The sequence below is a fragment of the Crocodylus porosus genome, unplaced genomic scaffold (genome assembly GCF_001723895.1).
Source record: "Crocodylus porosus isolate Cpor-Errol unplaced genomic scaffold, CroPor_comp1, whole genome shotgun sequence".
NCBI lineage: Eukaryota > Metazoa > Chordata > Crocodylia > Crocodylidae > Crocodylus > Crocodylus porosus.
Window position 1 is genome coordinate 40,421,316 of NW_017728947.1, and position 23,965 is coordinate 40,445,280.

Below are 23,965 nucleotides of genomic sequence, written 5' to 3' on the forward strand. Positions count from 1 at the left end.
CTTTGAGCTTCGTCATTGGTTAGTTCCTTTGCTTTCTTGCTCTCTCAGTCAGTAGCAGATCAATGAGGAAATAACTGCGGGATCCAAATACCAATAAAGGAAAGAATCCTCTTTGTAAAAGACAGTAGTGTTCCCAGAGGGGGAGGAATCCCATGGGAAAAGAACATTGGCAACCTGTCGCTATATATTAGTGATGATTAAAATGAAACACTACTAATATGTACATATTTATACACACACTTATTATATATGTGTGGGGTTTCATTTAATCATCACTAATATATATACACACACACATATACATACATCTTTATACATACGTAGATATACACATACACACACACACACATATATATATATGTATATTTGTGGTGGTTCAGTCTAACCACCCGGGGCCGGCTGGGCAGAGCCCGTAGCTTCCCACCCACTCCCGCAGTGCCGCAGGAGCCAGGCTGCAGTGAGCGCCTCTGGCCACTGGGGGAGCTCTCCACGAGGACACTTTCGGAGCCGGACTCGGCTGCAGCGAGGCCTCCCAGGCGCTGGGGGCTGCTGCGTCGCCGGCCGGCCGGCCTGTAGAGCGGCGCGGGGCGCATGCGCGCGGGCGCTGCCAGGCCGGGCGCCCGTCCGCCGAGGGCTGCTGGCTGGGGTGCGCGGCTCGGAGCGGCCGGCGGCTGCGCTGCTGCGGGCGGGGTGAGCCGGGCTCGAGTCCCCGCGCGGCGCGAACGTGTGTCCGCTTGTTGGCGGGTCGCGCTAGCGCGCGTTCTGCCCTCGTTCGCGCGTGGGTGCCCGGGGTGGGGCAAAGCGTGCCTGGCCGCCGTGCCCTTGGGGCGGGTGAAGGGGCCGGCGGGTCTCAGCCGCCCTCGCCCTCGGTTTGTGGACCAGGGGAGACTCCGAGGCGAGGGACAGACGTTGCATTTGCCCTGGGGCACAGCTCCCCCGGGTTTGGTGCGGGCACACGTCACCCTCCCAACTGGGGTTTACCAGTCTGCATTCTCGGGAGAGGATTGATTTAATCCTTTTCTTGTTCTGGAGCAGCCCTGGGATGACGAGGCTGAACACCCAGCTGCGCCCGGTGGCACTGGGGAGAGTGGCGTCTCCCAAGAGAAACCGAATGACTTATTTGGCTGCTTCCCTCCCATTGACCTGGTGATGCCGTCCCGGGACAGCGGTTCAGATATCCTGAGATAAACTGTTGGCACTTCTTGTCCTTTTTAAAGGATGTGTTCCCCCAGGATGATACATGACAGAGCAATTGCACTTTCTCCTAGGAGAAAATGGTTTATGCCAGGACAGACGTGTGGCACCTGTTGTTAGTCACAGAGGCAGCATCCAGATGAGCGCGGCTGCGCAGTACGTGGCGCCATAGACGGGTCTGAAAAAGGCTGTCACACCCAAGGCGGGTCTGCAGTGCCACACGCTGCTACCTTGCATGGGGTGGGGGTTGGGGGGAGTGTCTTTTGACGCTGGGAGATCCTGGAGTTAAAAAAGACAAACTCGTGCCAAGTGAAAAGCGGGGTGGTGCATGTGGCAGCAGCAAATGCCACCCCAAACTGGAGCCTGGTTGGCTGGAGCCATACTGGCTGCTGGCCAGGCCCCCAGGTGCAGGAGCGCTGCAGCTGCAGCTCCCCCAGGACCCCAGGTAAGGCTGCTGGGGCCATCATAGTTGCTGGCCCCAGCCTTCCCTACCTCACCTGGCGAAACCTCCCCTACGCCACATGGTACATGGTGGTGCAGGGATTCCCCCTGAGACAAGTATCAGCAGCACAAGGTGTGTCAATGCTGCTTGTCCTGGGGAAGCAAATGTCCGTGCTTGTGTGGACGCGGCCAGAGAGGTTCTTGTAATGCAAAGAGCTCAGAGAGACCATAGCCAGCCATGGATTCATGTTGCAAATTGTTGGGTTTCTCTTATGACTTGTGGATAGGTATTTGCCCACCTCGCTGTGCTCATGTTGCGTGGAGGATCTTGCAGCTCCCTGGTTAAGAGTCACTGCAGTAGGCAGTTGCAGTTAATGTGTGGTTGACAGGGGCAGAGTTAGGGGCTGGCCTCTGAGAGCTGGGGGCTGCACTCGACTGCCTTGGAGTCCTGTGTCTCGCTGTGGACAGAGGGGCTGAAAGATGCTGTCGTACCCAAGTGGGTTCTTTACTTAGCCAGCATGCAGTTGTGCAACGTGATGTCAGTAGTAGGAAAAAGTGGTGTTGTAGCTGTGACGGTCCAGAAATTATGCAAGATAAATATTTCTTAGGGAGATATCTTTTATTGGAGTATTTCTCAGGGAAATTTTTTTTTAGTGGAAGCAGGCAACTATGTACTTGGGATAAAATTAGACAAGTTTTCCAATGCAAGACATTCTTCCTTGGGTCTCGTAGTAGTAGTAAAGGAATTGGGACTGGCATTAGGGGATGCAGCTAAGCAAACTGCTTATTCCACGTGGGAGTAAGTAGAATGCACTGCAGTAAAGTGAACTGTCTCAATGAAATGTGCCCTTCCTTCCCTGAGTAGGGCAGTGTGATAATCCACTTTGCTGCCTTTTTTAGTAAAGTTATGCTTCTTCCTTCTGGCAGGCGAGGGGGCCTTTTAGGTCTTTTAATGATGCAGATTTAAAAATGCATTAAGGCTTGTGCTGTGAAACATAGGTCAAAACCACTGGGTGGTTTTGGGTAGTGTGGGGGAAGGAGGCACCTGCTACATTTGGCCTTACGGTCATGTTAATACAGGGTGTCTCAGAAAATGTAGGGTTGGAGCAGTGTTATAGTTGTGATGGTCCAGGAAATTTGCAAGAAGAAAGGGTTTTTTGGGTGATATTTTTAAATGGATCAGCTGTATATTTGGGAGAGAGATTAGATAAGTACCCTTCCTCAGCCAGGTGTCACTGTTGTCCCTGTCACTTTTGAGGTGTCATAGCTGCCCTTTGACAGATGCTCCCACAGGTCACCTGAAGAAAGGCACTTTGTGCCCCAAGGCTTGTCTAACAACTGTTATAATTTACATTATAATTTTTATTTGTATCATCATTGCACCTAGGAGGTCTCGTCCTGGAGCCGGCCTCTCCTACTAAGTACGTGGGGTGAGGAGGGGGAAGTTTGCTCCAAAGAATTTACTAAGTGGTGGGCTCCATTGTAATTGTCTAAAATGTTGTTTGCAAACTTGTCTAGAAACTTGAGACTCTTAGATTTTAGAAGCGTAAGAATAAGACTAGCAGTCTTATCCTCTGAGGTACAAGCAGACTTTTATAATGGCCAGTTATTAGCTAACTATCCGTTAATGAAAGCCTTCTTCCAAATTTCTAGTATTTTATTTTTAGTGTCTTTGCTGCCCATAGAAAGGTTATCATCTCTTAATTTTTTTCTACCTTTCCTACTGCAGTTGCTCATTCTGAGAGTGTCTGATTTTTTTTTTTTTTTAATCCTATTAAACTCTTTGTGGTGGTGAATTTAACAGGTTAATTATGGATTTTTATAACGGTGAATAAATAATTCCATAGATGGAAGTCATAGTTCCTTGTGTGGACTTGAGTTTGGGGGGTGGAGAGGAAGTGTTGTTCAATGACTCAAAAGCTTGTTACAGATTTATAATTTCTGGTAAAGGAAATGGTTCTAGCAGTGTGTTGCAAGTGGGGATAACTTGACTAAAAGGTGGAAGAAATATAGAAGGTTTTGAGTTTTAATATTTATACTAACAACATAAAATTTGTTTTTTTTCCCTGCGTACACTCTCCGTCTGCTTAGTGCTAGCACATAGGCTGGGAAACCTATTGAACTGGAATCTGAATAGGAATCTTGCTTGACCAGAAGCAGTGATAAAAAAAAGTTAAATACTTACATGATGTTTAAAATCATGTATTGCTCTGTCATGTAAATATAGTCACTTTATGTTACAAATAATCCCATCCCAGTATTTTCTGATCAAGAACTGTGGGATAACTTCTCATTATAATGAAGTATACTATACACTATTTAAATATGTAACCTGGGAACTGAACAAAGGCCTATGCCAGGGGTCAGCAACTCCCAACATGCGAGGCTATTTTGCTCAGCATGCTACAGTTGGTCTGGGCTCTGGGGAGCTGCCCAGGGCCACGGAGCATGGACTACTCAGCAGGTGGTGAGGAGGCTGCAAGCAGCCTGGACTCCATGGCAGGCAGTTAGAGCCTGGGCCAGATGCGGCAGGCAGCTGGAAAACTGTGACCAGTGCACTTGGGTCTGGAGACCCGGCCTGGCTCTGTGGCTGGCAGTGGCTGCACAAGTGCCCTGGGGTGCATGGCAGGAAATAGGCTTGGGGCAGTGCAGTCATGCACTGCTACAAAACTGGCTCCTATCTCCAGCCACAAAACTGACCCCTTCCCTGCTGTGTGCCCTGAGGCACTCGTGCACCCCTGCCACAGAGCCGGGGATGCTCACAGCAGGTGGTGGGCAGGCTGCAAACGGCTGCACCAGGGTCTGGAGCCCAGCCCAGCTCCATGGTTGATGATGGCTGTACACAGACTTCTGGGTGCACGGCAGGGGTGGTGGTCTGGGGCCTTGCCTAGAGCCTGGGCTGCTGGCAGCAGGCAGCTGCAAGGCTGCAAACGGGTACGTTGGGTTCAGAGCCCTGGCCCAGCTCGTTGCTGGCAGCAGTTGTATGTGCACCTTGGGAAACACGGCAGGGAAGGGGCCAGGGCCGTGCTGCCACGATGAGGATTAGATCCCTCACAGCTCCCTGGCTTCCACCTCCGGCATGCCAACATCTCTAAATCCAGGTTGCGGGGTTTTTTTGGCACTCAGCCCAAAAACGTTGCTAACCTTTGGCCTATGCACTTGCTTTAAGTAAGTTTTTAATAAAACAAATGTAAATACAAATCTAATGGAACCATTGTTAATCAAGGATATATCACTGACTGTACTGTGTTTTTAATGGGCATTGTTTAAAGTGCAGTGTTGTGGTATTATCAGCCACAAAACTCTCTCTTCCCATTTTAAAACATCAGTATAGTCAGTTTTCAAGGCTGTTAGAAGCCTTGAAAATGAGGAGTTGGTCAGTTTTGGGTTGCTAGTACCACAGTCCTGATGACATTACCCACTTAAGAATTATGGCACTTCCAGTGTTATGGTATTAGCAGTCCTTAAACTGGCTAAATTCCCTTATTTGTGAGACTTCTAATAGAACAGTGGTTCTCAAACTTTTTAGACTGGAGGCACACCTTGATAGGGTTGAGGTATATTTCGGAAACTGCCAGCTCTTAGTTTTCACTCATTTTTTATTATAGAAAAATACTGGAGCAGTTCTTCTGTTGCAGAGAACTCAGAGGGCATTTGTACATGTCTCCACCACAGTGCTGAGTGCTTTTAAAAGCACCCAGTGCTGTGGTGCATGCAGTTGTATAAATGCAAAATGCACATCAGTGAGGAGAAAATGGCAGCGGCAGCATGCTTTTGAACTAAAACGCATCAAAGGTGTGTTAGTTCAAAAGCACACTGCTGCTATTTTCTCTGTACTGATGCTCATTTTGTCACTTACACAACTGCACACGACACCGCACAAAAAGGTACGTGTATAAATGCCCAGAAAGATCACAACAGGTCTGAATGTTTTTAACACTTTGGAGTTCTATTTTAAAACTCTGGGTTTATCTTGTGAATCATGTTTGCATGCCTAACAGTGCTAACGCTGCGTGACACCCCACGGCACCATTCAAGGGCTCTCAAGGCACTCCCGAGTGCCACGCCACTGTGCTTGAGAATCACTGTAATAGTTGTGTAGCTGCTACTAGAAGCCTTGAAAATGGAGAGAGAGAGAACAGCTCTCAAACACTCATTTTCCTCATTTTTCAGGCTTCTAATATCAGCCTTTTGATAGCTGCTTCCACTTCTCTGTTTCTAGTGCAGTTAACTGGAGTATAGTAAGTTATCAAGTAGACCCTGGGGGCTGAAAAGTGCTTTGTGCTTACTTAACCAGTTCATGCACTTAACTGATATGCAGATAACTAGAGTTTGTTACAATGCAAGTATTAGGTGACAAATTCAGACTGGTATTGTGTCATGCAGTTAAGTGAATTATGTAGTTACCTGGTAAGCACCAAAATACAATATAGTGTAGTATTAGTAAATACCATTAAATGTGGGGAGAGTATTGTGTTGTTGTTGTGTAATCAGATGAGACTGCTCCAGATGAAATTTCTGGAGCAGAGTCTCTGTATCATGTTCCACAAATCTGCTGCTGAGAAATCTTCAGGTTGGAGTCATAGATTCCTTTCTGTGAGAAATTTAGAGTTGAAATTATTTATGTTAAAAGTCAAACAAAAATAAATCCCTGAACACTGTTATTTAAGTAACAAACCCTGTGTTCCTCATCCTTCTCGTTGTTGTTGTTGTATATCTTTTTAAAACTTTAGTTTGAAGCTAACATCACTTGTTTTCATTTGGTGAACATAAACTTTCAAGGACAAAAACCTCTAAGGCCAGAGCTGGAGAATGATAGTAGCTCCCTAACTGTATTTAATACTATTTTAAATTGTTATCATACAGCGTTTTTCATCCCAGATCTATACAATATTGCTGGAATGCCCTTTCAGTCATTGGCAAAGAGCTTTGAAAGGGCAGACATTGTGTAATCATTGTATAATTTTGTTTTGAAACCCCTCTTTCAAACCCCTGTAGTTCTGAATAACTTCACTGTGATTGCAAGTCCTATATGGTACGTCTTATTAGCTAATAACTGGGGAATAATGATTCATCTTGTTAATCATAGCTGCACCATATTGCAATAGCTATTTCAGTGTCCACTCTCCCTTGATGAATACCCTTCATGTGCATTTAGCTGCTTTCCCCTTTATTTTCAGGAAAAACATTGCTAAATGCACAATGGAAACACTCTGGGCAGTGGAATGAGTGGAGGCTATAAGGAATTTTCCTATGTCTAGTGTCAGTTCAGGTCCATTTGCTAATCTGACTTTGCAGCTGCTAAGAGGTTGGTTGAACTGTTTTATCTGGATGTTGATGCCAAGTCCTAGCAGGTGGTTTTCTTCTCATGTCTCTATACCGCATTTGACCATTTTGTTAAACACGCTTGTTCTCATTTGTTGTACTTTGTGAGGTCTTTCATTGTACATATACCTTCAAGCAGCAGGCATTGCAGCAGGCGTTGTGTGGTCTGAGGCCCTGTGCCGTAGTCACAGGTGGTTGAACCAGTGGGATAGCCCCACTTGTCATTAGCTCCGTCAAGTGTCCAACTCTGGTACATAGGTGGTTCAGACATCACCACCTTTGCCATGGTTTGTCGGCTCCTGGTGGTAAGGACTCAGCTCCTGGAATGTTCATTTTTTCACTGTCAGGCAGGGTGGATAAAAATCAATGATTTTTTAAAAATAAAATCAATCTTAAATTTTAAATCAGATTTTTTAATTTAATAGTATTTTTATTTTTGTTAAGATGCTTTTAAAAAATAAGCTTATATAAAGATATGTTTAATTTAGATGTGTTAAAACTCAAAGATACCATCATGGAATAGGGATTATAACGTCTAATTATATACTATTTGAGACAATATATTTATGTAACCTTTTTAGAAGTTTTATTAATAGGTCACAAGAGGCCATGGACTATATTAGGGGCCCAATCTTATGGTATTCCCAGAGGCTACTATGTAGTTAAGTAAAGGTTAAAGAAAACCACTCTACCCAGTGGGACTCAGTGCTCAGTCTAGAACAGCGGTTGCCAATCTGGTATGGGTACCATCAATGGTACGCAGACAACCTGTTAGTGGTACGTGTTAACAGATTTATTATAATTGTATAACAAAAATTTGTTGGTGGTACTTGCGGTTAAACTGAAAACTTTACTGGTGCTACTTAAGGTTGTATCCTTTTACACTGGCAGTGCATGACCTGTCAGAGTTAAGCACGTCTGTAATGCAGTTCTCAAACTGTTCTCAGACTGTGAATTTGTGTCTCCAGAGATCATAGACAGACATGGTTCTTTGAGTAGATGTGATTATCTTTTATTAGACCAACAAAATAGGTGGAAAAATTGTTCTTTGCAAGCTTTCAGACACAAATGCCCTTCTACAGGCATAGGGAGAATTTGTTGTCTCCAGAGATGGCATCCTTGTTGACAGCAGTATGTGGAGATGAGAGAGAACAGACCTGATTCCTGATTACCCACCCATCAGCCCTGTTGTTTGTTTACAAGTCTATGTACACACAGTCAATTCATAGTCTTTCCCTTTCTCTAAAAGTGCAAAGTTTCAAGAAATTAAATGAAGGATATCAAACAACAAGAATGCACTTTTTGTACAAAACTGATTAAATCGAGGCTTCCTGACCAGTGATTTAAATCATATCCACCCTGCTGTTAGGTGTTTTCATAGATTTCATAGATATTAGGGTTGGAAGGGACCTGGGGAGATCATCAAGTCCAGCCCCCTGCCCCAGGGGCAGGAAGTCAGTTGGGGTCAAAGGATCCCAGCAAGATAAACATCCAAACATCTCTTAAAGGAGTCCACCTCTGGTGGCAGTCTGTTCCAGGCCTTAGGGGCTGGGACAGTAAAGAAGTTCTTCCTTATGTCCAGGCTGAAATGGTCTTGGAGGAGTTTGTGACCATTTGACCTTGTCATCCCTTGGGGTGCCCTGGTGAACAGGCGTTCCCCCAGATCCTGATGCGCACCCCTTATATACTTATAGGCAGCCACCAGGTCCCCCCTGAGCCTGCACTTTTCCAGGCTGAAGAGTCCCATTGCTCTCAGCCTCTCATCATAAGGCCAGTTCTCCTGCCCTCTGATCATGTATGTGGCTCTTCTCTGGAATCTTAAGCTTCTCCACATCCTTTTTAAAAAGTGGAGCCCAGAATCGGATGCAGTACTCCAGCTGTGGCCTCACCAAGGCTGAGTACAGTGGGAGGATGATATCCTGGGAATTGCTTGAGAAGCATCTATGGATGCAAGCCAGAATTTTGCTCACTTTACCAGCTGCGACATCGCATTGGTGGCCCATATTCATCTTGTGGTCAGTCATGACCCCCAAGTCCCTTTCGGCCCTCGTGCTAGCAAGTGTAGCACTGCCAAGCCTATAAGCTTGCTGTGGGTTTTTTTCCCTAAGGTGCAGTACCTTGCATTTTTTGGTGTTGAACGCCATCAGGTTTTCATCTGCCTATTTTCTGAGCCTGTTTAGGTCGGCCTGGATCACCAGCCTATCTTTAGGCGTGGACGCTTTACCCCAAAGTTTGGTGTCATCAGCAAACTTGGCCAGTCTGCTTCTGATACCAATGTCTGCATCATTACTAAAGGTGTTAAAGAGTGTAGGCCCAAGGACGCAGCCTTGGGGGAGCCCAACTGGTCGTGGCGCGCCATAATGATTACTTCCGTTGATTACACTCTCTGGGTCTGACCTTGGAGCCAATTCCCCAGCCATCGGACTGTGATGTAGCCGAGGCCTCAGTTGGCCAATTTTTCCATGAGGAGATCGTGGGATACTATATCAAAGACTTTTTTTAAAGTTAAGATATATGATGTCAATCTGTTCTCCCTTGTCCAGGTGATATGTCACCTGGTCATTGAAGGAAATGGGAGTGGTCAGACAAGACCTACCTGCAACAAACTCGTGTTGGCTGTCCCTCAGGATATTGCCATGAGCCAGTTTCTCAAGAATGGTCTCTGATAATTTTTTTCAAGATCTTTCCCAGGATAGAGGTTAGGCTGATAGGCCTGTAGTTCCCCAGATCTACTTTCCTCCCTTCCTTGAAGATAGACACCACAATTGCCTTTGTTACAATCTTTGGGCACTTCACCTGGGCACCATGAGTTCTCGAAGATCTGTGCAAGTGGCTGAGCTATGATGCTTGCCAGCTCTTTAAGTACCCTGGGGTGCAAACTGTCTGGGCCAGCTGACTTGATTTTCTTCAGCAGATGATTAGTTCACTTTCAAGTGACATTTCTTGTACATAGCAGAAGCCAGCACCTAACATGCCAGTGGAACACCTACATGCCTGAGAAATTTCAGTACAATCCACTGAGGGAAAGGAACCGTCTCCAAGGGTTATATGAATGTTTTCCTGTCTGTGTGATACTTACTGCTCCCTTCTTGTACTTAAATCTGTCCTTGTTTTTACTTTACACATTTATCTTCTCATTCTGTACAGGGACAAGGAAGAAGTGGCTGGTTCCACTATGTGTGCGTCAGCCAAATATAACACTCGGGGTCCAGCCCTCATTCCAAGAATGAAGACTAAGCACCGCATCTACTACATCACTCTGTTTTCCATTGTCCTGCTTGGCCTCATTGCCACAGGCATGTTCCAGTTCTGGCCACACTCCATTGAGTCATCCAGTGACTGGACAGTGGAGAAGCGTAGTGTCCACGATGTGCCTGTGGTAAAGCTGCTGGCTGATAGTCCCATTCCAGAGCGGGGGGACCTCAGCTGCAGGATGCACACCTGTTTTGATGTCTACCGTTGTGGCTTCAATCCCAAAAACAAGATTAAGGTTTATATATACTCGCTGAAGAAGTACGTAGATGAGTATGGGACACCAGTCAGCAACACCATCTCTCGGGAGTACAATGAGCTGTTGACAGCTATCTCCGACAGTGAGTTCTACACGGATGATGTCAACAGGGCTTGCCTCTTTGTGCCGTCCATAGATGTGTTGAACCAGAACACGCTCCGAATCAAGGAAACAGCTCAGGCTTTGGCACAGTTATCCAGGTACATGTAGAAACTTTGAAGTGTGAATCATCAAAAATCACGTCAAAGGAGGAGGTGATTGATGGCGGTGGGGAAGCCATACAGTGGGCCATGATAAGATCTAAAATCAGTATTTGGGGGAGTGGGTCTAGAATTTGTTAATTCAGGTGCTGATGTTTCTTTTTCCTACTCTGTAGATGGGATCGAGGCATAAACCACTTGTTATTCAACATGCTGCCTGGGGGCCCACCGGATTACAACACAGCATTGGATGTTCCCAGAGATAGGTAGGCATCTTGCTGTTTCAGTGCACACACTCTTGGTTTGGGTGGGATTCAGATGTCTTTCAAGAGGAAGTGGCATTAGAATTGTTGTTTGTTCCAAGGCAGATAGTGTTCCCTGAATCTTGCGCAGGTGGAGTATAACTTGGACTTACTTTTTGTGACAGGAGGTAGATTCTTAGGCCAAATGTTTGTTTCTAATAGCCTACAGTGTAGCCCATAGAGTCAGAAATAAAATCCGTAAGGGACCTGAAGAAGTCACCGAGTCCAAAATCCTGCTCAAGGATCATCCCTGTCTAAACCATCCTAAATAACTTAAAGACATCCAGTGACAGAGATTTTACAACCGATCTAAACAATCCGTTTTAGTAGTTAACCACCATCATAGGTAGAAAGTTCTTAATAGCCAACTTTAAAGATCTGTTATTGTAATTTAAACACTTCTTGTCCTATCCCTTGTGAGTACAGAAAACAGTTAATTGTCATCCTCTTTTTTGCTTTGTAGAGGGTGAAATCTACTCTGTTCCAGCAGTCAATGCCCCATTTTTATCTCAACTGCTAGACTGCTCGGAGGAGCATTTCCTGCTTAGGCACCTAGCCTTTAGAGAATGCATCAGCTAATTGAGCATGATGACAGACAGCTCCACTTAATGTAAATTTCAGCAGCAGAAGAACTGCTTCTGGCTGTCTTTTCTGGGAAAAATTTGAATGCCCCTGCTTTGTATTCAGAAATGATACTGCTATTCAGCCTATGTGGTTTCATATTTGAGCTTGAATTTTGTAAAATTTTCAGGAGTTGCATTGACCCAGTAATCATCTGTCACTGATCATGAGGTTGTTGATTTTGGCTCTTCTCCTCTAGTTTCTGCATTTTGAAAATTCCTGCCAGGAACTTAGGAAGAGTTTTGAACCCTGAGTTACATTATTAGTTGCAGGCTATTAGTTTACAGACACTTTGAGAAGGAAAAAAAAAGATCTAAAGATAAGAAAAAAAAAGAATTTTAATAAAGAACAGAAGTTTCAGGTAGAAAGACACAGAACAAAGACATTTTAAACTATTGTTAAACAAAGAAATCAGCTCTTTCTACTTTACTGACACATGGAGATAGTCGTAAGTCCTGCAAAATGAATGCAGGCATTAAAGAGCAAGATGGATTCTTTTCTGTTGTGTTTAATCAGCAACGTTTTGCCTAAGATATTACAGATACGAGTTTGAATATCTTTATTTCTTTTAAAGGTGGGAAATTAAAAATGAATTGTCTTTTCCTTGCTAACTGGACTGGATTTTTTTTTTTCTGAGAGTGTTCAGAGATCAAGTCCACGGTGTCCTTTTTTGGAACTGCTGTAGTGACAAAGTGTCAGCATAAAAAAAGGCAAGAACCAGGATATGTAATGTTTGTGACACAAGTTTGGCCAGAAGAGGGCAGTCCAAGCTCATTCTTTTCTAGTCAAAACCTGTGAAACCCATCATCTGACACATGTTCTCTCACATTTTGCCCATTTAAGAAAGGTTTTTCTTTCACACAGTTCTCTTTAAAAGTGCTATGTTCCATTACTTACATGTGTTAGCAAAGGTACCTGTGGAAGAAATAGATCTGTTAAATGCAGTAGATTTACCTTGTGCTGTACAGCTTTTTTTATTAAACATTTTAATGTCAGACATCCATTTAAAACTGGCTTATTATGCATCTTGGCTTGGTACTCAGGAAATGTATTATTTCAGCAGGCATTTATTTTAAGTGTATGTCATAGTATTGGGAGAAGTCAGGTAGTTTTGAATCTCCTTGGGCTTATTAATTCATGGGAAACAGGGTCAAGAAAGAGTGAAAGGACCTGGTGGCAATAGACATCTGTAAGGTCCTATGTAATGGGTAATGACTTAATTTGGTCAGACTTTCCATTACATGTGTTTAACCAAAATATCACAGGACTAGTTGTACATAAAGGGACTGACTATACAGCTTCCTTACCAACTCCGGGTCTGATGTTGACAAATTATGCTTTACCCATTTATACACTACAGACTGGTAGTTAGAGTTAGGTGGCTTGGGGCAGACCTGAGTAGAGCTGAGAGTAGAGAGTCAGGTCTGAAGTGCATTAGTAAGGCCTTTACGTGAGACTTGTTAGTAGTCTTTCTGTTCAGTATTGAGATACGTTGGTTCTGTCTGCAAAGTTTTCCGTTTGTCTCTTGGGCATATACCAAATTTTATGTAAAGCAGAAGCCTGCATTTCTGCTGCAAGTTCTTGAACTGTCAGTTGAGCTGGGCACTGGTACTTAGGAGAGTGATTTCAAAGGCCGGTGAGCATGGAGGTTGGGCAAAACGTCTTGGACCAGAAGGAGATGGGAACAAATCGAGGCACTTCCTGGGGAGGGGAGGGAGGAAGACAAAGCAATGGCTGGGAAGAAGTGAGAGGATGAGGAAAAATCTCTACAATTTTGTTTGTCTGTGGTCAGTGTAATCGAAAGACTGCTTGTCCTTGGTACTTTAAGGGTTAATAGGTTAATATCTTGGCCCCATTTTTTTTTCTTATTGCACCACACATTGAAAATTGGAGCAGGGTTATTTAATGGGTGTTTCTTCCCTGTGGGTTTATTTAGGTAAAACTTGGTGTGATGCACACCTGCTTTCTCAAGGCTGATGAGGTGCTGTCAGGTTGTTCACTGGATCCAGTTAAAACAATCTGGTTGCAGTTTTCTAATTAAGGGGGAAAAAATGATGGGTGTGAAAGTGCAAGGGCAGCAGCATGTAAGCCAAATCCAGATTTTTCATTCCCTACCTTGTAAGTGAAATACTGCGAATGAAACATGGAACCTGGACCTTGAAGCGTGAGATTTGGTCACAGCAGCATTCTTTGTGTGTGCACACGCATTGCTGAAGGTGAGGCAGTGGAAAGGAATCTAAAATAATAGAGTTTGCTTTGGAACCTATGTTGTCATTCAACACCTCCTAAGTTGTCATCCTGTGCCCAAGTAACCTCTGGTCCTGTGTAAATGGTTAGTGTTCAGAGTTTGAGGTGATGCAGAAGTGGAAGCTATTTTGAATTCCCAGTTCTGTATCAGTATCGTTTATTCTGAACTCAGAACGTGTAAAGAACTTCACAAATGAAATATAGGTAGCAAGCGGGATAGAGATGCACCTTATAAACTAACTGTATCAGAGATGCATAAGCTCTGTGAGCAAGAACTCACTTCACTGGAGGCTCTGCAAGGATATACACAGAGAAGGATATCAGAGAGAGTGATTTGAATACAAAAGATGGGGGAGGGGAGGCAGTGCTGAAAGAGGCAAACAAGTAATAAAGTGATAGGGACAAAAGGGGTCACAATCTAATTCAGGTACTGTGATAAGGATCCATAGTCCTGCTTAGGCCATAACTAACACAGCACAATAGGTTTTCTTGTATCACCTTCCTGTATCACCAGCGCAGGCATTTCTACATTGTGAAATTACAATATTTTGCTCTAGAACAGTTCCACACTACATAATTAGGATAGGCTGTGAAACATCTTGTAGAAGTTGGAAAGGGAATCAAAGCAAATAGAACTTATTGACATTTGACCAAGGCATCTTGCTCTAGTGAATAAAAGAATGGGTAGTCTTTTAACAGTAAATCAGGCCACCTGTTTAGACCAGCTATATAACACCACCTCTCCAAACATTGTGATAAGGATTTGGTTGAGTGATGATTCAGAGTGACAGTGCCACCTAATGAATTTCAAGTCATTCTTGGATGTCTTTATCCCACCTACTGACCAGACAAATATCTGCTTAACTACTGAACTCTGAAAATATCCCAGCTAGGGGCAGTATGGCTGCTAGCCATATTCATTTTAAGTCATGAAAAACAGTGTCTGCTGCTCCTTAGGATTCTTTCAATAATATTTATCTTCTTTCCCAGAGAATGAGAAAAAGCAAAATTGGAAAAATGTATTTATTTTTCTGCAAATTGCTTTATACGGTAACTTCAGCAGACCCAGTATCCTAAGGCAGAGGTGTCAAAGTAATTTGGCCTCAGAGGCCAGATGAGGGGCACAGGATTGGTCTGTGGGCTGATGAGCAGTGTGGGGCTGGCCCCATGGGCCAGATCAGGCCCAGGGACCCTCTCCCCCACATGGTGGATCTAGTGCCCGTGGTGCTCGCTCTGGCCAGTCCAGGGCTGCGCCACACGCAGTGCCTGCTCTGGCTGGACTGGAATGCATGCTGCATGTGATGCCTGCTCCAGGTGGCCTGGGGTAGACACTGCATGCAGCACAAGTCCCATACCTGGAACTGGCACTGTGTGTGGCACAGTCCTGGACTGGCCAGAGTGGGTGCCATATCTGGGATGGTGGAGGGGGACCCTTGGAGCAGCCCCCCTCCCTTCACATGCTGGATCCAGCACCTGCTCTGGCTGGCCTGGAACTGTGCTGCATGCAGCAGCTGCTCTAGGGCCCATGCTGAACATGCCATCCATCCTGGAAGAGGCACCACATGTAGTTCTCATCCCAGGCCAGCCAAAGTGGATACCATGATGCTGGATTTGGCTTGTGTTGGGAGAGGGGTCTAGCCTGCAGCCTGTATCTTTGGCACCCTGCCCTAGGCCAGTTTAAACTATAGCATGACCTGCTGCTCTAATGAAGGATGGAGATTCTAATGAGCTGCTGAAGTAGCTGGTCAGAAAGACCCTGAAGCCTGGTCGTCTTTGACTAGGATATTGCATTCATTATGCCACATGGCCATTGTGGGCAAAGCTTAGCTGAAAGGCACCTGCCCTCTACTAGCATATGTCAGAGAAGCTCAAACAGAAATAAGGAATATGATATACTACATTATAAGTTTCTGCTAGAAACAAGAAAAGTTCAGTTTTCTCCTTCATACATTTTCTTCCTTTCCTTGAAGCTCATTCTTTCCATGTTGCAGAAAGCTGCCCCATTTATTAAAAGCCAGGGATAGGTTGTCAGTCTGCCAGTCAGTTCCTTCCTTTTGGGAGGGTGAATTATATCTTAAAATAACCAACTTTTATTATTCCAGGCTTCCCACTATACAGGTCTCTGAGCTGCATCTGTTTTCAAGGGTTTAGTTTCAAGGGTTTATTGAGTGATTGTGTTTGCATTTATGGCATTTATTAATGGAAAAACTAAGACTGTGGACACATTAAATTGTGCTTAAGAGATGAACCTGCAGCAAATTGCACTGTGGCAGAGGTGTCAAAATGGGAAGGCTTCACATTTGAAAGTTTAAGAAGCATGTGCCTGTGTGCAAATGGACTGTGTTATGTAATGGCACTAATGAGGCTAGTCTTTTCCTCCTCTCCCCACCCAAGAATCCAAAAGTACTTTAAACTGTAAAAATACAAAATTGCTGCATCTGTACCTGAAAAGTATCTTGACGCTTGACAGTTCCAAGCCACAACAGATAATACTTTATGGGAAGGATTGAAAAATCTGATGTTCAGCTGAATAAGGGATGTACTTTATCTGAAACTGGCTTGCAACAAGGGCTTGCAAATATACTACAGGATTTTTAATGATGATTAAGTTGTTGCATCTCATCCAAAATATAGTACCTTCAACAGCAACTGCACTTAAAAAAAATTGTAATTCTCTTCTTTTTAGGTAGAACAGTTGGGGAAGGTTAAAATGAAGTTAAAACTGCCTGGGGGAAAGCTGTTGATAAAGGATTTATAGACATTTGCACTTCTGAGCAAGAAGCCAACAATTACTTTTGGAATGATGACCAAAGTGACAAGACCTGGAAATTAGAGGGATATCCTATGTTCTCTCTTTACAGTCTTCTCTTCTTTTCTATTTTCAGGGCTCTGTTGGCTGGAGGAGGCTTCTCCACGTGGACCTACCGACAAGGCTATGATGTCAGCATTCCTGTTTATAGCCCATTATCTGCAGAGGTCGAATTGCCAGAAAGAGTACCCGGGTAAAATGATCCTGGTGTATTGAACTGATTACAGCTATTTAACAGGGGTGGGGTTAGAACATGACTATAGCTGCCAAATTGCTGATGGTACTGAGGAAACATATAAGCTATCAGGATGATAAACTTGCTATAGGTATGCATGTGCACTTGCATTCATGTACAGAGATTACTGGTAAGGTAAGAGACATGTTCCATCACCAATCTTCCTTTATCATGTAGGTGATACCTGTACAAGACTTTGGCAGATGTTATATAATCAATCCTTTAACTGAGCTCTTGCAAGTACTTGACAGCAATTAGATTTTGCTTACCTCTTTTATTCTGTTTAACAGATGAATAAACTGTGTGAGAGGGCTTGTGATTTGTACTGTTAACTACATTTCCGGTGGAGTGTTGGCCCTTACGAGATAAGTAACCTGTTACACGGGGCACTGCTAACTATACTGCGTAGTTACCACTGTGTAACTGCACCATGTCTATCTTGTACCCCTCCACTATATCAGATAGCCCCTCTGTGGTGAAAGGGATGCAGCAAATTTGAGATTAAAAGTTGATTATATGTGGCAGTAATCTGTGCCTCCTGGTGATAAGGTCAGTGTTCTTCCTATTGGAGGACTTTTGGAGGACTGCAAGATAGAATTATTTTGGATACAGTGACAGTTATGACTCAAAGATATATAACCCAAGAACTAGAGGTCACAAAATGAAACGTAGTTTAAAACGTAGGTAGTTTAAAACTAACAAAAGGAAGTTCTTTTTCACACAGCGTGTAATTAAAGCAGGGAACTCATTGCCACCGGATGTGGAAGCTGACAGTTTAGCTAGATTCAAAAAGGGATTGGGCATATATTATTGGAGGAAAGGAGCATCAGTAGCTGTCGAGCATGGGAATTAGGGATAGAGCCTCTGAATTAGAATTTCCTAGACCTTAAATGCTGGAAGCTGCAAGTGAGAGAGGGAAGTGGAAAAAACCCTGGTCATGCCCTGTTCACTCTCCCTTTCAGTATCCACTCTGCCATTGTGTGATAGAAGATACTGGGCAAGACGGACCTATGGTCTGAGCTAGTAAATGGCAATTCTTATGTTTGCTTGTGATTGCTCATATGGATAGTGCATTTCTCCCACCATATCTGCTTGTGTCACTTTTGAGGAGATCAACACAATACAAGTTGTTTTTTTGGAATTTTAAATTTTTTTTTGTGCTCAGGCACAAAAGGAGAGAATATTGTACTTTTACCTAGGCAAAATGCATCTGGTTAGGGCAGTTATTGAACCAGATACAGAGAGCTACACTCCCTTTAAGTACAGACTGCTTCATACATTTCTGGTCTGTATACGATCAGTTTGTAGTGCTTAACAGAAGAGATAGATAGTTGAGAGTGAGTCCAATTAGCTTAGTTATCTTTCACTGCCCATGTTCTCACTTACTAAAGAAGTAGCTGAGTGCCATCTGGTGGCCAGTCACCATTTGTATAATTTGAAAAACAACGAGTTTCATTTTCTTTTGTGTTGAAGTGTGGAGAGAATGACAAAAGCAGCTTAATATTCACTGTCCTGCTGTTTTGATATACTTTGTAATTTTATATATAATTACAGTAATTTTTGGATTGCCAGACTCTGATATTAGGGAATGTTGACAATTTCATGGCAGAATTTTCCTTCCCAAAAATGAACTATCTTCTGTTACTTCTGGCTGGCCATTTGTACTAGCTGTGCTGGCCTGGAAGGGAAATCTTTATATTTCTTTCTTTCGGAGAGTTGAACTGAGAATGTAATTTAGGTTTCCTTTTCTATTTTAATAGTTCCTTGGCTTCAAAAAGCTATAAATCCACTGCTAATAATAGTAAATATTTCAACAAGCCATTGTGAGCAGTTTGAGACTTACAGAAATAGAATTTTTTAGCTGTCAGTTGAAGTGACCAAACTTGCTGGCATGGAGATGGGTAAAGGGGCAGGCGGAACAGCAGGATGGTGTCTACTGTTATATTAGGTATTTTTTCAGGGCTGTATTTTAAAAAAAAAAAAAGTCAGCCATCAAGCGAGGGAAATTGGATTCCTCGATCTAGGCCTCATATTTCCTGAATTTTCTTGGCAGTGTGCAGACTGGCACATGCTGTGTATTCCCTTGTATGAAGAATAATGGAGTAGTCTGTCTTTTAAGTGATTTCTTAAAACTACAAAAGCATGCTGTATTCCAGCTTTAACAAAATGCACAGTTTAAAGCTATGACCATCTAACTTGAGGGTATATCCTTGCATTTTTTGACCTCAGCTGTTAATGAGCACTTTCATAATATTTTAATATTACGTTATCCGGAGTGTCAGCAACTTTCATTATAATTTGTTAGATATATAATTTGTCAAAAATAATTTGTTAGAGACCGGTGTTTAAGCACTTTGGGGAATATAGCTACGTTTCATCGTCTGATCCAGAAGCCATATCTTTAGAAATGACCCGTAGAAACATGTGTGGGGAAATTTGTCCTGTCACTGTTGTTGCCGTACTTGTTTCATTGTTGAGTGGAGAGGGTTGAGGCTGTCAATTTAGCATCTTTGACCAATACAAAATTAAGTAAACAGAGTGCAAGGAGGAAAATTAGCTTCTGTCAGCCCAAGTGTTGTACGTGTTTTAAACTAAACTAATGAATATGTAGTTTCAACTAAAACTAGTGAATACGTAGTGCAGTAATCTGAGTTCAAAGGCTAGCTTTCTCTGTTTTGCAGAGCCATTTTTATTTCAGTTCATGAAACTTGAGAGAATTGCCCGTCCTAAACTGAGGGGGTGCCCTTGTTAAATTACATACATTTTAAGCTGTATGTGAAACTGTGTGCTGTACTGATCCATTAATATATACTGCCAGTTATCTATGTAATTATAACTGGATCTGACCCAACCATAATTAAACTGCATCAGAACCCTTTCCAACTTCCATCCAGGTTCTTCCATGAATGCTGGAAGTTTAAACAAATAAGCAAAAGAAAGCTTTGCAGTGTGTCCAGTGGCTAAGTAATCTGGACTCTTCTGGACCAAAGTTGATAGAAATGTGTTTCAGAGTCTTTACGGGAGCAGCTTATGGAAATGTTAGGTAACCTTGGTTCTTCGGCTCAGTCCCCGCAGGTACTTCATCCTTTCATCACAGATGGCTTTGCACCCAGAGTACCGCTTTGACTTGGAGGCTCTTCAAGCTGAGAATGGGGAATCTGTGCTGATTCTGGACAAATGCACAAATCTTTCAGAGGGAGTCCCATCTGTTCGTAAACGTTGCAACAGGAACCAGGTCTTTGATTACCCTCAGGTGCTTCAGGTAAGGCCTTTCCATCTCTAAAATCTCACCTGATGTTTGACATTAGTCATGGAAGCCCTGTCTTGCATGAGTAGGGAGGACATTTCTTTGATTTTCACCTAAATTCCTGAAAGTGTCAGAGTATGACTAGTCTGCTAACTTGACTGAAGTAAAGTCGTCCTTACTTTTAGTTTTTAATACTCTTTGATTTTCAAGAGTCAGAAGTAAACTATAAACTTCAATTAATAGGCTGCTCTGGATTGCTTTAGCTGCTTCCAAGAGGTAACCATTTCTGGAGTGGATATGGTAGCTGCGTAACAGTGCACTACATAGGGTTAAGACGGGAAGTGAAGATAACATTAGGACAGTGGAAATGTTGGGCAGATTTTTGCTGGGCCAGAAATATATCATCTGACTTACAGTGGCCAGCACTGGGAATTTTACTTGATGTGCAAACTGACCATAAATAGTCAGGCAGTTGGGTTTTATGTTTCTTCTTGTCTCTGTCAATCCAATTCACGTTAGGCAGTGCTTGAAAACAGAGGGTTTCTTTGTCACATGCAGAAGGAAGATTAAAATGAGGTTGGAAGGAGTATTGTGTAGATTTGTTTGGGTAAATGAGATCCGTGTTTTATTAAAGTCTGTCAGGTTTTATTTTTGTATGCAGTTTAGTAGTTTAAAAAAAACCCCACAGAGTTCCCTGTATAGATATGACAAACTGAGCTAGAAGATTTGACAGCATGCAGCTATAAAAACATCTAGGTGAAATGTGTTTGATGGCCTTGGCCCAACTTCCAGAGGGCTTTTGATGTGTCAGTGAAGATAAAACCAGATAGGCTTTCTCAGACCCCTGTGTCTCCTGGCAATTCCCTGAGAGAGGGGTGCTTTGGCACGTGGTGTGGTGAAGTGAACTGTGCCATCCGGCAGTGGGTGAGTATCATGCTGCACTCCGTCTCTGGCCAGCATATAATCCATCTTTGAACTTCAACAAATGATGATAAAACAACAAATACATGGAGGAAAAGCAAAATTTCCACCAGCTCTGTTATGTTTTGCAGGAAAGATGTTTAAAATTCCATGTGGTGGAGGAGGAGAGGGAGGGGAAGGGTCATCCCAAGTCCCGAAAACTTCAGCCAGAAGGGGAAAAAAAAGTCTGTTTGCTTTGCTTCTTCACATGCAGACTGGATTGCTCAAGGATAGCAAGCAAGGGGATATTTTTTTAACTCAGAAAAGAGCTGGCACATGCCGAGATTGTTAAAATACTTTCCTTTGCAGAGCTCTGCATCTCCCTTTGGAATGTCTGGCTGATAACAGTGGTGATGCGAGGAGATGTATTTATAGTAACCTTTGTCTAGACAGGAAAAATGGTTATCTGGGTAGATGAGCATGTGTGTCCACATCTGGGACTCTTCTTTTTTTTTATTCTCTCAGACCTTACCAGAAGTCTTCCACCTGCTGCCCTGTGGTCTGTCGAGTGGATGTTTAAAATGTGTGTTGCTCCTTTCTTTTTTTTCTTCTCACTTAGTTGCTCACTCCACCCCCACACCCATCCCTGCTTTTTTTCCTCCACAAAAGTCAGAGGACCATGATCTCAGTAGCTCCTTACTTGCACTCGTTTTTACTGGCTTCCTATTAGACAGACAGTTGGGCTGTTAGGTTGTTAATGTTTCCTGTTCAGGTCATCTTTTGGCTGGGGTTCAGTGCAGGGCTGAGATGCACATATATTTCATAACTTTATTGGGAAGCAAATAAGGAGACAAAGATTTCTGGTGCTGGTGTTTCATTGTCTCCTACAGAAAGCAAACTGAATGCCTTCTCTACTTTGTTCCTGCTCTTTTCTTGGACTCTTAGATTATAGTACCCTAATCTTATTTTTTTTTTTAAAAACTGTGAACTATTTTTATATGATTTTTGGGGCTGGGGAAAAATTCTAGTCTCTCAGCCCTGGAAGCATGTGACAAGTACAGAATAGGCAACAGCTATGTGGATTCCCTGGCTGATTGCCCCACACGTTCCTGACAAGGCTACGGGTAAGGTGAGAGTACAGTATAGTCTTGGTTCTTGACCTTTCTTCTTCGGATACCAACCGTGTTGCAAATTAGTGCCAATAGGAATGTTGTCTTTTGTGGCTACCTGAATTTTTGGTACTGGACCAAGACCAGAGAACTTTTGACATGGCCAACTGAACAGCTGTCAATTCAACTTCAACTTGATAATGTTCTGAGCTAGGTAGCCTGAGGTGAAAATATTTTTATAGTCTACTACCAGTCTTTTAACCAATCTCCTATTCTCCAGTTGTACATTAAGTGTTTTTGAACTGTTGTTGATATAATCAGATTTTTTAAGAGTATATCAGCAGGGAGAAAAGTTTATCTTGGGTTATCTTCACTGATATCCTAAAGAACATATGTATAATTCTAGAGGAACAATCATGATCATATTCAACTATTAAGATTTTTAAAGAGTTGGCATTTTTAGTTTGTCCTTTTTGATGCATTAAAACTTTCAAGATTAAGGTTTCTGCACTGAAGATAGAAACACCTTATTAGATTCATGAAGTCTTCATTTCTGCTCCTTACACTTGTGGACCAATGCAGAATAAAGTTGCACACTTATTTTTAGTCTTATAAATGAGAGCATTATGATAGCAAAGAGCAAACCTGTTTTCCTTTTAACCAGCATCTCCAAAGGTGAGTGCATGGTAGTATAAATTGTCACAGTATAATATTTTTTTTATCTCTGATGTCTGTGTTGGTTTCTGTTTGCCAACAGGAAGCTACATTTTGTGTCGTGCTGCGTGGTGCCCGCTTGGGGCAGGCTGTGTTAAGTGATGTGCTTCAGGCTGGCTGTGTCCCTGTCATCATTGCTGACTCCTATATTTTACCTTTCTCTGAAGTTTTGGACTGGAAGAGGTTTGTACTTATTGCTCTGCAAGAGATCTTTTCTTGCCTTTGGTGGCATGCAATAAAACCAAACTATTTGAAATCTCACAACACATAAATGAAGGAACAAGGAAGTACATAGGGTATTGAGTAGAATGCTGATAGTAGGGTGAGTGTAAACCAGAGGGGGGCCAATTTTTTTTAGCAGGCATGTCACAAAATAAACCCTCTCTGAGTGTCACTCCAATACCGTTCTGCCCAGTTTGCTGTTCTGCTTTTTGCTTCCTGCCCTGTCTGATCTGTTGCTCTGTTTTCTGCTTCCTGCCCTATGTGCTGCCAATCTGCTGCCTGCTCCCTCCCCAGTTTGTTGTGTCATGCACAAAGGCTGTCCATGTCACTTGTGGCACATATGCGACAGTATGGCCATCCTTGGTGTAGACTATTAAAGTATTTAAGCATAAGAAATAAGGGAAAGGAAAAGCAAGTGTGTGTTGGGAAGGATAGTGAGCATCACAGATTGTCTAGTTCTTGGGACTGGTTAATTTTGTAGCCTGGGATATTCATCTACAGAACAAAACTGTTTGGCCTTCTTGCACATAGCCTGGCAGGCATTTAAGTTATAATACAAATTAATATAAACAATATATGTTACTTATTATAATGCAGTTTGAATTTTCCAAATGCATTTGGAAAAGACAAGTATCCTTATTTTACAAGTGGGAACAACTGAGTTGCGGAAGTTAAGGTTTACAAGGCATGCAAAATGTATGAGGGCGCCTGGGATTGCGCATGCAAGTTCCACAATTGTGTGCATGAGAGCATACACACCCTTTTCCCTCCTAAGTAACTTCTCTGAGGTCACAAGCAAGTGGCAGAGCTGGGATTGTAACTCAAATCTCTGGCTCCCAGTCCATACTTAAGACATTAGATCATGCCATTGGTGTTATTCCTTTGTGG

The 23,965-nt window shown here is 43.1% G+C and overlaps 1 protein-coding gene across 1 annotated transcript in view; it reads left to right on the forward strand.

The window, feature by feature from the left end:
- The first annotated feature begins 587 nt into the window (after positions 1-587).
- Positions 588-23,965, forward strand: part of EXT2 (exostosin glycosyltransferase 2) — a 104,627-nt gene continuing 81,249 nt past the window's right edge. The window contains exons 1-6 of the mRNA XM_019551522.1: positions 588-690; positions 10,108-10,671; positions 10,848-10,937; positions 16,727-16,843; positions 19,952-20,147; positions 22,899-23,042. Of these exons, the coding sequence (XP_019407067.1) occupies positions 10,136-10,671; positions 10,848-10,937; positions 16,727-16,843; positions 19,952-20,147; positions 22,899-23,042 (1,083 nt within the window). The 5' untranslated portion in view covers positions 588-690; positions 10,108-10,135. The remainder of the gene's footprint in view (positions 691-10,107; positions 10,672-10,847; positions 10,938-16,726; positions 16,844-19,951; positions 20,148-22,898; positions 23,043-23,965) is intronic.